The sequence below is a fragment of the Oncorhynchus keta genome, chromosome 4 (assembly GCF_023373465.1).
Source record: "Oncorhynchus keta strain PuntledgeMale-10-30-2019 chromosome 4, Oket_V2, whole genome shotgun sequence".
Taxonomy (NCBI): domain Eukaryota; kingdom Metazoa; phylum Chordata; class Actinopteri; order Salmoniformes; family Salmonidae; genus Oncorhynchus; species Oncorhynchus keta.
Window position 1 is genome coordinate 6,480,313 of NC_068424.1, and position 14,047 is coordinate 6,494,359.

Below are 14,047 nucleotides of genomic sequence, written 5' to 3' on the forward strand. Positions count from 1 at the left end.
AAGGACAGGACCTAACATAAGGACAACTAAATGAACTAGTGTAGCCCACAGCCATATGGCATAGCCAGATCGATACCTGACATAAGGACAACTCAGAGTATGCTGTTCTGTTCCAATGAAATAGACTACATTTTCTTCATATCATGTTTCTTTAGACCTGTCTAAAATAAATAATGGATTTAATGTTATGGTTGTAGGCTATAATACATGGGTTTATTATACTTTTTAAAGTGTAGATGTTCCAAAGTTCTGCATCAGTGGCTGGTTGGCCATGTTTAGAGGCCAAGAGATGTTCAATGTGTTTGTGTTTATTAACCTTAGATGTGAGCCATTACCAACCTCTTGTACGACATCAGTCAGGCTGTGGTGGGGTGACTCCCTCCTCTCAGTCCACCATCTTTCTTCACCCAGCAACACTGAAACAAATAACTGCATCGGTCTTCAGTCATATTTGAAACAAATACAACATTTCAGGGTTTAATGAAGAATTCCTAAAACCTTGTTCATTGTAAGTGTTGTTGTGTAAAGTGATTAAGAATGCTTTTTGAATGCCATATGAATCCTGCATCTGACACGGAGACACGGTTAAATGACAGTTGATCTAGAATATCAAGGTAGCATATAGCTAGAGTACACTCCGCACACCCCCCATTCACCCACCCTATGAACCCCCCATTCACCCACCCTATTGAACCCCTATTACCCCCATCATTCCCACCCATTCACCCCTATTAACCCCATCATTCCCACCCATTCACCCACCCTATTCACCCCTATTAACCCCATCATTCCCACCCATTCACCCACCCTATTCACCCCTATTAACCCCCATTCACACCTTATTCACCCACCCATGTATCCTCTATTCACCCCCTCATTCCCACCCATTCACCCCTATTAATCCTCCCATTCACCCCCATTCTCCCATATTAACCCCCCATTCACCCCTTATTCACCCCCCATGTATCCTCTATTCACCCCCCATTCACCCCCCCATTTATTCCCCATTCACCCCCATTTATCCCCTATTCACCCCATTCCTCCTCTATTAACTCACCTGTTAATTTATTCCCCATTCACCCCCATTTATTCCCCATTCACCCCCCATTTATCCCCTATTCACCCCATTCCTCCTCTATTAACTCACCTGTTAATTTATTCCCCATTCACCCCCATTTATTCCCCATTCACTCCCCCCTATTTATCCCCTATTCACCCCCACATTTACCCCCCATTCACTCACCTATTCACACCCTCCCTGCTCGTAGGCATGCTGAACGGCAGCCCTTGGTCTTCATTGACGATAACTTCCTCCCTGCTCGTAGGCAGGGAGGAAGTTATCGTCAAGCAACAGAAGAATCATCTATCACAACGCGTTACGTTTTTTATTTTTTATGAAAGAACCAGGAAATAAACGTCCATATTGTTGCCAGTGTCGGCATTGGGAAGAAACGTGGGCTAAGAATAGACTAGAATAAACCAACAATAATCTAGATCAGGTGTCTTTCAGCTTCGTAATGATTTACATTTCTTAATTTCAAAAAGCTTTATTTATTTCTTCAGAGAAAAAAACTAAAGTAACTTTTTTATTTCTGTAACTTGTCTTTATATTGATATTTTCTCTCCTTTTTTTTTTAGAATCACATCGCCTTCGCTGAGGTCACATGACGCTGAATCGGCTGTTTGGCAAACCCATTGGACATCCACGCACTTCACCGTCCAATCAAAAATCGAAATAGCTCTTCACCGTCCAATCAAAAAACAAAATGAAATAGTCAAGTTGCAACGCTAACTCATTATGCATGGCTACTGTATTAGGTCTGTTAGTGTTATTGTCTGTTAAGTCCCTGTATCATGGCCTATACAGCAGTCAGGGAAAACTCCTCAAAAGTATGATGGGAAAGGCCTTACTGGGTTTCTCCATTTATTTAATCTATTTTGGGACTAAAATCCCCCAATGAAGAAAATCAACTGGAATCAACTTGAATTGACTCAACTCTTCTTTACACAACATGACCTGCTGTGACCCAGATGCCTCTACCTACTGAAGCAGAGAGGTGATTCATCCATTTTCCCACAATGTTGGTCAAATGGGTTCTTATTCATCACTTCTAAATTATCATTTTGTGTCTTTTCCATCAGTAGAGAAGAACAGAGCAAATGATCAATGTCTCTGTTATGTTTCACCTTGAAAACAATATTTTTGTAATGCTCACTAATGCACTTAACTGTCACAAAGGACATAGCGACACACACCAGCACTTTAAAATCAAACTCGAGTCAAAAACCGCAGGCAAGATGGCCACCCATACTGCTGCTGCTTGAAAAATATACATGTAAATTCAGGATTAGTCAAATCTGCTAACGTGTGCGTTGCAAGACTTAACTGTTTAGTGTTATTATATTCAAATTATGAAAAAATATAGCTGTATATAATGTATACATACTTTAATTTCCTTTTGCCAAACATTGCTGTCTATTTTCTTATGGTTGTGTACTGTATGTACTGTGTGTATTGTGTGTACTGTGTGTGTTTGTTCACAAAAATTACTGTCCACGTGTTGTTTATTTTATCAATTGACTATTAGTACTTGATTGTTTTGCTATCATGAGATAGCTATACCATGTTAAACATCTAGGCAACACATGGCTATGTTCTATCAAGAGATAGCTATACCATGATACACTCTACAGGATCGGTGCCCCCCGCGGAACGGCTGAGCTAATTTGTGCTAATGTGATTAGCATGACATTGTAAGTAAAAACAACATTTCCCAGGACATAGAAATATCTGACATGGGCAGAAAGCTTAAACTGCACTGTCCAATTTACAGTAGCTATTACAGTGAAAAGAATACCATGCTATTGTTTGAGGAGAGTGGCACAGTTATGTATCAATAAACATGTATCAATAAACCAATTAGGCACATTTGGGCAGACTTGATACAATATTTTGAACAGAAATGCAATGGTTCATTGGATCAGTGTAAAACTGTGCGCATTCACTGATGCCGTCTAGTGGCCAAAATCTAAATTGCGCCTAACCTGGAATAATCATTGTGGCCTTTTTTTGGCTTTTCAAAGATGATGAAAAAAAACATGATCTTTAATCAGATCGAATGTGTTCTATTCTCCTACATTCATTTCACATTTCCACAAAAATTCAAAAAAGAGTTTCCTTGCAAATGGTATCAATAATATGCATATCCTTGCTTCAGGTCCTGAGCTACAGGCAGTTAGATTTGGGCATGTCATTTTAGGCAAAGAAATACAACTAAATGGGGTGGATCCTTAAATATACATCTAGGCTACACATGGCTATCTTCTGATTTTTTTATACTCTTGACTTTTGAATAGTGTTAATATTTCCTGTTTTTATGTTGTATTATAAAAGTCTACTACATATTTCATACTTTTTTTCTCTCTTAAAACAAGTTTTGGTCAATAGGCAAGACTTTTCAATCTTTCATGATCCTTTTTTAAATGGTGGATTTGTAGTTTATTCTTCTTTTTCGTCTTCTTCCTGGTTTGAAGTCAGATTGTCACATTGTCATTATAGCATAGTGATTCATTTTGTGTGGATGCTATTGATAGTATTCCCACCCAGTGATTTTTAACCATACTTGTATTTCATATCCTTTCTCTTTTTAACTTTAACATCAATCAGATCATGACCTTTTACACTGTAAGCAAAATTATATGTACTTATATGTACGGTCTTTCAATAAAAAAATATCTAAATTGGTTGCTGCCATGCTTTCACTAACGTACGCTGAACACTGAATTTCTTGCTATTAGTTTGTTGTGAATGATTGTGTTGAAAAAGACCATTAAAACGTCCCTAACATCAGACAGATTGATTGAGTTCCACTGTATAAGGTAGACAATATGCAGTAGGGTGACATCACAGTCTGTTGTTGTAGAGGACTTGTTGGTGCTGCTGGTTCCTTGACTAACTCCTACGGTCCTATGAAAGACAAACCATCAAAGAGGGAGCAAAGTAGCAGAGAGCCATATATAACTGTTAGTTAAGTAGCAGAGAGCCATATATAACTGTTAGTTAAGTAGCAGAGAGCCATTTATAACTGTTAGTTAAGTAGAAGAGAGCCATTTATAACTGTTAGTTAAGTAGCAGAGAGCCAGTTTAATGGTTAGTTAAGTAGCAGAGAGCCAGTTTAATGGTTAGTTAAGTAGTAGAGAGACAGTTTAATGGTTAGTTAAGTAGTAGAGAGCCAGTTTAATGGTTAGTTAAGTAGCAGAGAGCCATATATAACTGTTAGTTAAGTAGCAGAGAGCCATATATAACTGTTAGTTAAGTAGCAGAGAGCCATTTATAACTGTTAGTTAAGTAGCAGAGAGCCAGTTTAATGGTTAGTTAAGTAGCAGAGAGCCATTTTAATGGTTAGTTAAGCAGAAGAGAGCCATTTAGGATAGTTAGTTAAGTAGTGGAGAGACAATAATAATGGTTAGTTAAGTAGCGGAGAGCTATTAACTTCTTCGATATAGGGGGCGCTCTTTTAATTTTTGGATATAAAAACGTTCCCGTTTTAAACAAGATATTTTGTCACGAAAAGATGCTTGATTATGCATATAATTGACAGCTTTGGAAAGAAAACACTCTGACGTTTCCAAAACTGCAAAGATATTATCTGTGAGTGCCCCAGAACTGATGCTACAGGCGAAACCAAGATGAAATTTCAAACAGGAAATGCCCCAGATTTTGAAGGCGCTGTGTTCCAATGTCTCCTTATATGGCTGTGAATGCGAAAGGAATGAGCCTACACTTTCTGTCGTTTCCCCAAGGTGTCTGCAGCATTTTGACGTATTTGTAGGCATATCATTGAAAGATTGACCATAAGAGACAACATTTACCAGGTGCTCGCTTGGTGTCCTCCGTTGCAATTATTGCGTAATCTCCAGCTGCATGCATTTTTCCATTTGCTTCAGAGGAGAAACCCAACTGCCACGAATGACTTATCATCGAATAGATATGTGAAAACACCTTGAGGATTGTTTCTAAACAATGCTTGCCATGTTTCTGTCGATATTATGGAGTTATTACGGAACGATTTCTCCTACACAAATAATATTTTTGGAAAAACAGAACATTTGCTATCTAACTGAGAGTCTCCTCATTGAAAACATCCGAAGTTCTTCAAAGGTAATGTCAGGATTTGGCTAGGGTTGTTCCGGTTTTTGGTCACTAGATGGGTTCGTAACCGGGTCCTGACAGGTAAATGATTTTATTTGAATGCTTTTCTTGTTTTTGTGAAAATGTTGCCTGCTGAATGCTAGGCTTAATGCTATGCTAGCTATCAATACTCTTACACAAATGCTTGTGTAGCTATGGTTGAAAAGCATATTTTGACAATCTGAGATGACAGTGTTGTTAACAAAAGGCTAAGCTTGTGAGCCAATATATTTATTTAATTTCATTTGCGATTTTCATGAATAGTTAACGTTGCGTTATGCTAATGAGCTTGAGGCTATGATTACGCTCCCGGATACGGGATTGCTCGACGCTAGAGGTTAACCTCTAATGACTCCCCATCATCGACTCACACTAATTAGCATAACGCAACGGACATAAATATTCCTAGAAAATATTCCTATTCATTAAATTCACAAGTTAAATATATTGAGACACAGCTTAGCCTTTTGTTAATCACCCTGTCATCTCAGATTTTCAAAATATTCTTTACAGCCAAAGCTAGAAAAGCATTTGTGTAAGTTTATCGATAGCCTAGCATAGCTTTTTGTCCAGCTAGCAGCAGGTAACTTGGTCACGGAAATCAGAAAAGCAATCAAATTAAATCGTTTACCTTTGATGAGCTTCGGATGTTTTCAGTCACGAGACTCCCAGTTAGATAGCCAATGTTCCTTTTTTCCCAAAATATTATTTTTGTAGGCGAAATAGCTACGTTTGTTCCTCACATTTGGCTGAGGAATCCAAATTAGCTCCATAATATCGACAGAAACATGGCAAACGTTGTTTATAATCAATCCTCAAGGTGTTTTTCAAATATCTATTCGATAATATATCCACCGGGACAATTGGTTTTTCAGTAGGACCGATTGGAGTAATGGCTACCTCTGTATTTTACGGGAGAATCACTCTGAGAGCCATCAGGTGACCAGTTCAATATCAGTTTCGTTATACTCACAGACAATATTTTTACAGTTTTGGAAACTTTAGAGTGTTTTCTTTCTTAAGCTGTCAATTATGTGAATATTCCAGCATCTTGTCCTGACAAAATATCCCATTTACTATGGGAACATTATTTTTCCAAAAATGAAAATACTGCCCCCTAAAAGGTTTTAATAACGGTTAGTTAAGTAGACGGAGAGCCATTAGTAATGGTTAGTTAAGTAGCAGAGAGACATTAATAATGGTTAGTTAAGTAGACGGAGAGCCATTAGTAATGGTTAGTTAAGTAGCGGAGAGCCATTAGTAATGGTTAGTTAAGTAGCGGAGAGTCACTGCTAACTGAGAGTCACCAGAGTGGAGGGACATAATGTAGAACACAGCATTACTGGAGTTGTTGTATCAAATTCTAGTGCTTTGGTCAAAAGTAGTGCACTATATAGGGGATAGGGTGCCATAGGGCTTTGGTCAAAAGTAGTGCACTATGTAGGGAATAGGGTGCCATATGGCTCTGGGCAAAAGTGGTGCACTATATACGGAATAGTGTGCCATTTGGGACACAAAGTTTTCCCTTACTGGATTATTATTAAGCTTCTGGTACACTGCTCTGTCTGTCCCCTGTGTGGAAGGACTTCTGTCAACTTTTACTTACTAGTGGAGTTCGGCAGACCTAATGTATCGATGATCAGTTTTGCCTGTTAGATCACAGTGAATAAGACTATTTATTTTTTATTTAACCTTTATTTAACTAGGCAAGTCAGTTAAGAACAAATTCTTATTTACAATGACGGCCTACAAGGACAGGGGGACCTGATCCTAGATCAGCACTCCTACTCTGAATCGCTTGAGGTTTTTCTCTCTCCCTAAAGATTCCAACCTTGTTTTGTTAGTTTTCGTCTGTCTGTCTGAAATACTTACAGTACTATAGTAGCGCTTAGTGGAAGGAACATACCAGAAGAAAATATGTGATAATGTGTCATCATTTTGTTCCCGCCACAGAAGGTATGTGATGAATTAGATGTCACAGGAACAGAAAACATTCTGTCTCAGGCTTACTATTAATGTCACCATACAATGCTGTCAATTAAGTCAAATCTCTCTGTTCAGCCATATGTGCACATTCGTCTCCAAAGACTTTCACAGCGTATGTGTGGTTTGATACAAAATATATGTTTCCGATTAAATGAATTATGTATTGTGCAAAATGGATCCGGGTGTTTCTAAAGAGCCCAGTAAAACACACCCAGAGACTGGGCCTCAATGGGACCTGGTCAGTACAACACACCAAGAGACTGGGCCTCAATGGGACCTGGTCAGTACAACACACCAAGAGACTGGGCCTCAATGGGACCTGGTCAGTACAAGACACCAGAGGCCGGGCCTCAATGGGACCTGGTCAGTACAACACACCAAGAGACTGGGCCTCAATGGGACCTGGTCAGTACAACACACCAAGAGGCCGGGCCTCAATGGGACCTGGTCAGTACAACACACCAAGAGACTGGGCCTCAATGGGACGTGGTCAGTACAACACACCAAGAGACTGGGCCTCAATGGGACCTGGTCAGTACAACACACCAAGAGACTGGGCCTCAATGGGACGTGGTCAGTACAACACACCAAGAGACTGGGCCTCAATGGGACCTGGTCAGTACAACACACCAAGAGACTGGGCCTCAATGGGACCTGGTCAGTACAACACACCAAGAGACTGGGCCTCAATGGGACCTGGTCAGTACAACACACCAAGAGACTGGGCCTCAATGGGACCTGGTCAGTACAACACACCAAGAGGCCGGGCCTCAATGGGACCTGGTCAGTACAACACACCAAGAGACTGGGCCTCAATGGGACGTGGTCAGTACAACACACCAAGAGACTGGGCCTCAATGGGACCTGGTCAGTACAACACACCAAGAGACTGGGCCTCAATGGGACCTGGTCAGTACAACACACCAAGAGACTGGGCCTCAATGGGACCTGGTCAGTACAACACACCAAGAGACTGGGCCCCAATGGGACCTGGTCAGTACAACACACCAAGAGACTGGTCCTCAATGGGACCTGGTCAGTACAACACACCAAGAGACTGGGCCTCAATGGGACCTGGTCAGTACAAGACACCAAGAGACTGGGCCTCAATGGGACCTGGTCAGTACAAGACACCAAGAGACTGGGCCTCAATGGGACCTGGTCAGTACAACACACCAAGAGGCCGGGCCTCAATGGGACCTGGTCAGTACAACACACCGAGAGGCTGGGCCTCAATGGGACCTGGTCAGTACAACACACCAAGAGACTGGGCCTCAATGGGACCTGGTCAGTACAACACACCAAGAGGCTGGGCCTCAATGGGACCTGGTCAGTACAACACACCGAGAGACTGGGCCTCAATGGGACCTGGTCAGTACAACACACCAAGAGGCTGGGCCTCAATGGGACCTGGTCAGTACAACACACCAAGAGACTGGGCCTCAATGGGACCTGGTCAGTACAACACACCAAGAGGCTGGGCCTCAATGGGACCTGGTCAGTACAACACACCAAGAGGCTGGGCCTCAATGGGACCTGGTCAGTACAACACACCAAGAGACTGGGCCTCAATGGGACCTGGTCAGTACAAGACACCAAGAGACTGGGCCTCAATGGGACCTGGTCAGTACAACACACCAAGAGACTGGGCCTCAATGGGACCTGGTCAGTACAACACACCAAGAGACTGGGCCTCAATGGGACCTGGTCAGTACAACACACCAAGAGACTGGGCCTCAATGGGACCTGGTCAGTACAAGACACCAAGAGACTGGGCCTCAATTGGACCTGGTCAGTACAACACACCAAGAGACTGGGCCTCAATGGGACCTGGTCAGTACAACACACCAAGAGACTGGGCCTCAATGGGACCTGGTCAGTACAACACACCAAGAGACTGGGCCTCAATGGGACCTGGTCAGTACAACACACCAAGAGGCTGGGCCTCAATGGGACCTGGTCAGTACAACACACCAAGAGACTGGGCCTCAATGGGACCTGGTCAGTACAACACACCAAGAGACTGGGCCCCAATGGGACCTGGTCAGTACAACACACCAAGAGACTGGGCCTCAATGGGACCTGGTCAGTACAACACACCAAGAGACTGGGCCTCAATGGGACCTGGTCAGTACAACACACCAAGAGACTGGGCCTCAATGGGACCTGGTCAGGAAAACATAAACATCTTTAATGTTTGTTCAGATTGTGTTGAGGAGCATCTTTGGCTTTGAGCAACGTTTGTGTTCTTGTGGGAAGGAGGATGGCCGGAGGCCGTTTGGAAATGTGTCTGAGCACAATTGGAGTTGGACCTGTTTAACCTCTCCCAGCAGTTGGTTTCGGTCTGTTTAATCTGTCCAAGTAGGGGTTGGTTTGGACCTCTTTAATCTGTCCTAGTAGGGGTTGGTTTGCACCTCTTAAATCTGTTCTAGTAGGGGTTGGTTTGGACCTCTTTAATCTCTCCTAGTAGGGGTTGGTTTGAACCTCTTTAATCTGTCCTAGTAGGGGTTGGTTCGAACCTCTTTAATCTCTCCTAGTAGGGGTTGGTTCATACCTCTTTAATCTCTCCTTGTAGGGGTTGGTTTGGACCTCTTTAATCTCTCCTAGTAGGGGTTGGTTTGGACCTCTTTAATCTCTCCTAGTAGGGGTTGGTTCGAACCTCTTTAATCTCTCCTAGTAGGGGTTGGTTCATACCTCTTTAATCTCTCATAGTAGGGGTTGGTTTGAACCTCTTTAATCTCTCCTAGTAGGGGTTGGTTTGGACCTCTTTAATCTCTCCTAGTAGGGGTTGGTTTGGACCTCTTTAATCTCTCCTAGTAGGGGTTGGTTTGGACCTCTTTAATCTCTCCTAGTAGGGGTTGGTTTGGACCTCTTTAATCTCTCCTAGTAGGGGTTGGTTTGTACCTCTTTAATCTCTCCTAGTAGGGGTTGGTTTGGACCTCTTTAATCTCTCCTAGTAGGGGTTGGTTTGGACCTCTTTAATCTCTCCTAGTAGGGGTTGGTTTGGACCTCTTTAATCTCTCCTAGTAGGGGTTGGTTTGGACCTCTTTAATCTGTCCTAGTAGGGGTTGGTTTGGACCCCTTTAATCTCTCCTAGTAGGGGTTGGTTTGGACCTCTTTAATCTCTCCTTGCAGAGGTTGGTTTGGACCTCTTTAATCTCTCCTAGTAGGGGTTGGTTTGGACCTCTTTAATCTCTCCTAGTAGGGGTTGGTTTGGACCTGTTTAATCTCTCCTTTGGTTCGGACCTCTTTAATCTCCCTTGTAGGGTTGGTTTGGACCTCTTTAATCTCTCCTAGTAGGGGTTGGTTTCTTTAATCTCTCCTAGTAGGGGTTGGTTTGGACCTCTTTAATCTCTCCTAGTAGGGGTTGGTTTGGACCTCTTTAATCTCTCCTAGTAGGGGTTGGTTTGGACCTCTTTAATCTCTAGTAGGGGTTGGTTTGGACCTCTTTAATCTCTCCTAGTAGGGGTTGGTTTGGACCTCTTTAATCTCTCCTAGTAGGGGTTGGTTTGGACCTCTTTAATCTGTCCTAGTAGGGGTTGGTTTGGACCTCTTTAATCTCTCCTAGTAGGGGTTGGTTTGGACCTCTTTAATCTCTCCTAGTAGGGGTTGGTTTGGACCTCTTTAATCTCTCCTAGTAGGGGTTGGTTTGAACCTCTTTAATCTCTCCTAGTAGGGGTTGGTTTGGACCTCTTTAATCTCTCCTAGTAGGGGTTGGTTTGAACCTCTTTAATCTCTCCTAGTAGGGGTACAATTATAAATATACGTCAAACACACGTCACAGCAAGAGAGACAACACAACACTACATAAAGAGAGACCTAATACAACAACATAGCATGGCAGCAACACATGACAACACAGCATGGTAGCAACACAACATGACAACAACGTGGTAGTAACACAACATGGTAGTAACATAACATGACAACAACGTGGTAGCAACACAACATGGTAGCAACACAACATGACAACAACGTGGTAGTAACACAACATGACAACAACGTGGTAGCAACACAACATGACAACAACATGGTAGCAACACAACATGACAACAACGTGGTAGCAACACAACATGACAACAACGTGGTAGCAACACAACATGACAACAACGTGGTAGCAACACAACATGACAACAACGTGGTAGCAACACAACATGGTAGCAACACAACATGACAACAACGTGGTAGTAACACAACATGACAACAACGTGGTAGCAACACAACATGACAACAACATGGTAGCAACACAACATGACAACAACATGGTAGCAACACAACATGACAACAACGTGGTAGCAACACAACATGACAACAACGTGGTAGTAACACAACATGGTAGCAACACAACATGACAACAACGTGGTAGCAACACAACATGACAACAACGTGGTAGCAACACAACATGACAACAACGTGGTAGCAACACAACATGACAACAACGTGGTAGTAACACAACATGGTAGTAACACAACATGACGACAACGTGGTAGCAACACAACATGACAACAACGTGGTAGTAACACAACACGGTAGCGGCACAAAACAAGGTACAAACATTATTGGACACAGACAACCGCACAAGAGAAGAGAAAGTAGAGACAACAATACACCACGCAACGCAGCAACAACTGTCAGTAAGAGTGTCCATGATTGAATCTTTGAATGAATAGATTGAGATAAAATTGTCCAGTTTGATTGTTTGTTGCAGCTCGTTCCAGTCGCTAGCTGCAGTGAACTGAAAAGAGGAGCGACCCAGCGATGTGTGTGCTTTGGGGACCTTTACCAGAATGTGACTGGCAGAACGGGTGGTGTATGTGGAGGATGAGGGCTGCAGTAGATATATCCCAGATAGGGGGGAGTGAGGCCTAAGACTCTGGAGCAGTGGAAACGTGTTTTCTGGTGTGATGAACAACGCTTCACCATCTGGCAGATGAATCTGGGTTTGGTGGATGACAGGAGAACGCTACCTGCCCGAATGCACAGTGTAAATTCCAGAGGAGGAATGGTGGTCTGGGGACGTTTTTCATGGTTTGAGCTAGGCCTCTTAATTCCAGTGAAGGAAAAATTAACGGTCGACACACAATGACATTCTCGATGATTCTGTGCTTCCAACTTTGTGGCAACAGTTTGGGGAAGGTTTGTCGAGATCGGTGTGGAAGAACTTGACTGGTCTGCACAGTGCCCTAACCTCAACCCCCTCAAACACCTTTGAGATTAGTTGGACCGCTCACTTCGAGCCAGGCATAATCCGATGTCCGACCTCACTAATGCTCTTGTGGCTGAATGGAAGCAAGTCCCCGCTGTAATGTTCCCACATCTATTATAGGTTCCCAATCTAGAGGAAGCCTTCCCAGAAGAGTGGAGGCTGTTATAGCAGCAATGTTCCCACATCTAGAGGGAAGCCTTCCCAGAAGAGTGGAGGCTGTTATAGCAGCAATGTTCCAACATCTAGAGGAAGCCTTCCCAGAAGAGTGGAGGCTATTATAGCAGCAATGTTCCCACATCTAGAGGGAAGCCTTCCCAGAAGAGTGGAGGCTGTTATAGCAGCAATGTTCCAACATCTAGAGGAAGCCTTCCCAGAAGAGTGGAGGCTGTTATAGCAGCAATGTTCCCACATCTAGAGGAAGCCTTCCCAGAAGAGTGGAGGCTGTTATAGCAGCAATGTTCCGACATCTAGAGGAAGCCTTCCCAGAAGAGTGGAGGCTGTTATAGCAGCAATGTTCCAACATCTAGAGGAAGCCTTCCCAGAAGAGTGGAGGCTGTTATAGCAGCAATGTTCCCTACATCTAGAGGCAATGTTCCGGCCTTCCCAGAAGAGTGGAGGCTGTTATAGCAGCAATGTTCCCACATCTAGTGGAAAGCCTTCCCAGAAGAGTGGAGGCTGTTAGTAGCAGCAATGTTCCAACATCTAGTGGAAAACATTCCCAGAAGAGTGGAGGCTGTTAGAGCAGCAATGTTCCGACATCTAGTGGAAAGCCTTCCCAGAAGAGTGGGGGCTGTTAGAGCAGCAATGTTCCGACATCTAGAGGGAAGCCTTCCCAGAAGAGTGGATGCTGTTATAGCAGCAATGTTCCCACATCTAGTGGAAATCCTTCCCAGAAGAGTGGAGGCTGTTATAGCAGCAATGTTCCCACATCTAGTGGAAAGCCTTCCCAGAAGAGTGTAGGCTGTTATAGCAGCAATGTTCCAACATCTAGTGGAAAGCCTTCCCAGAAGGGGAAGGGGGACCAACTCCATATTAATGCTCAAAATCATCTAAAACATGTTCCCTAATTATTGCTATTCATTATTGATTCCATAGTGGATCTTTGCCCAAAACCGTATGGAGAAAAGCAATGACCGGATTCCATTAGAGAGCGAAAGAGATTTGAATGGCTGAGTCAACCCAGTCCTGTTGCAGTCATGATTAAATACAGCCTGGTCCTGTTTCATTCCTGATGAATTACTGGGCCTGAATATAAATGTCAGTATTGTGTTCACACAGGTCCCAAACACTGATCGATGGCTTTCTGAGGCCAGGTATTCTGCCACTATGTACTCTCTGCTTAGGGCCAAATAGCATTCTAGTTTGCTCTGTTTTGTTGTTAATTCTTTCCAATGTGTCAAGTAATTATCTTTTTGTTTTCTCATGATTTGGTTGGGTCTAATTGTGTTGCTGTCCTGGGGCTCTGTGGGGTCAGTTTGTAGTTGTGAACAGAGCCCCAGGACCAGCTTGCTTAGGGGACTCTTCTCGGGTTCATCTCTCAACTAATTGTGCTATTATGTGGGGTTTTTCGCATTATTTGTAACTTATTTTGTTCAAAAGAGAGCTTCTGGATATCAGGACAGTGATCACTCACCTCGGATTAGACAAAGATGTTTTCTTCAACA

At 43.1% G+C, this 14,047-nt stretch overlaps 1 protein-coding gene across 2 annotated transcripts in view; it reads left to right on the forward strand.

Annotated features, from left to right (window-relative positions):
* LOC127916671 (phospholipid phosphatase-related protein type 5-like) overlaps positions 1 to 2,644 on the forward strand; it is a 138,924-nt gene extending 136,280 nt beyond the window's left edge. For both annotated transcript variants that reach the window (XM_052499164.1, XM_052499168.1), the window contains exon 6: positions 1,639 to 2,644. In XM_052499164.1, the coding sequence (XP_052355124.1) occupies positions 1,639 to 1,668 (30 nt within the window). In that variant the 3' untranslated portion in view covers positions 1,669 to 2,644. The remainder of the gene's footprint in view (positions 1 to 1,638) is intronic.
* Positions 2,645 to 14,047: the final 11,403 nt, after the last annotated feature.